Raw genomic sequence first — 1,482 nt, forward strand, 5'->3', positions numbered from 1 at the left:
CACGTACGTGAATTTCAAAGTTGCCGCCGACATTGCCAAGATTTCCGAATCCATCCAAGTCGGTCAAGTCGTCATTACCCTGTCCAAGTCAACGCCAAAAACCCATTGCGCACACAAGAACGCAAACAGCAGAATAATGATGTCGTATTATCATGCGAATCCACGTCCACAAATGCTACACATACAAAGTGGCATTAACTAATAAATCAACATACGTGAATTTCCAAGTCGCCGCCGACATTGCCAAGTTTTCCAAATCCATTCACGTTGGTCAAAGCGCGATTGCCCTGTCCAAGTCAACGCCAAAAATCCATTAGGTACATAAAAACGCAACCAGCAGAATAATATGATAAAATATGATGCGAATCCATGTCCACAAATGCTACACAAGCAACGTGGCATCAACTTTTAATAAAGCAACATACCCAGATAATCAAGTTGCCACCGACATTGTTGAGTGTTACAAATCCATCCACGTTGATCAAGTCTCCATTGTCCTGTCCAAGTCAACGCCAACAGCCCATTAGGCACACAAGAACGCAACCAGCAGAATAGTATGATTTAATGTTATGCAAATCCACGTCGACATACGCTACATGCAACGTGGCATTCAAAGCAACATACCAAGATCATCAAGTAGCCGCCGACATTGTCAAGTTTTCCAAATCCATCCACGTGGGTCAAGGCGCGATTGTCCTGACCGAGTCAACACCAACAACCCATGAGGCACACAACACACAAACACACAACCACACACACACACACACAAAAAAAAAACAAAAAACCACAAAACACAACACAACACGAAATTCAATTATGCTCATCCACAACCAGAACTGCGGCTTACACGTGGCAAGCAACATACCCGGATGATAAAGTTGCCGCCGATAGTGCTGAGATTTCCAAATCCATCCACATGGGTCAAATCCATCCACATGGGTCAAGTCTCCATTGTCCTAACCAAGTCAACGCCAACAGCTCATTAGGCACACAAAAACGCAACCAGCAGAATAATATGATATGATATGATATTATGCAAATCCACGTCCACAAATGCGACATATGGAAAGCGGCATCAGCTAATAAATCAACGTACCGAGATGGTCATGTAGCCTCCGACATTGCCAAGTTTTCCAAATCCATTCACATTGGTCAAGGCGCGATTGTCCTGACCGAGTCAGAACGCCAACATCCCATTACGCGAACAAGGACGCAAACAGCAGAATAATATGGTAAAATATGATGTGAATCCACGTCCACAAATGCTACACATGCAACGTGGCATCAACTGATAAAGCAACATACCGAGATGGTCATGTAGCCGTCGACATTGTTGAGATTTACAAATCCATCCACGTGGGTCAAGGCGCGATTGTCCTGTCCAAGTCAACGCCAACAGCCCATTAGGCACACAAGAACGCAACCAGCAGAATAGTATGATTTAATGTTATGCAAATCCACGTCGACATACGCTACATGCAA

The 1,482-nt window shown here is 44.2% G+C and overlaps 1 protein-coding gene across 1 annotated transcript; it reads right to left on the reverse strand.

Annotated features, from left to right (window-relative positions):
- Positions 1-7: 7 nt before the first annotated feature.
- MONBRDRAFT_30671 (uncharacterized protein) lies at positions 8-1,377 on the reverse strand (the record flags this gene model as incomplete). The annotated part of the gene is made up of 6 exons (XM_001751122.1): positions 8-79; positions 216-287; positions 426-497; positions 625-696; positions 1,097-1,168; positions 1,306-1,377. Coding segments are annotated over 6 exons (432 nt in total), but the record flags the coding sequence as incomplete, so codon positions are not given.
- Between the last annotated feature and the right edge of the window lie 105 nt (positions 1,378-1,482).

The sequence above is a fragment of the Monosiga brevicollis genome, genomic scaffold (genome assembly GCF_000002865.3).
Source record: "Monosiga brevicollis MX1 MONBRscaffold_346 genomic scaffold, whole genome shotgun sequence".
In the NCBI taxonomy this organism is placed as follows: Eukaryota; class Choanoflagellata; order Craspedida; family Salpingoecidae; genus Monosiga; species Monosiga brevicollis.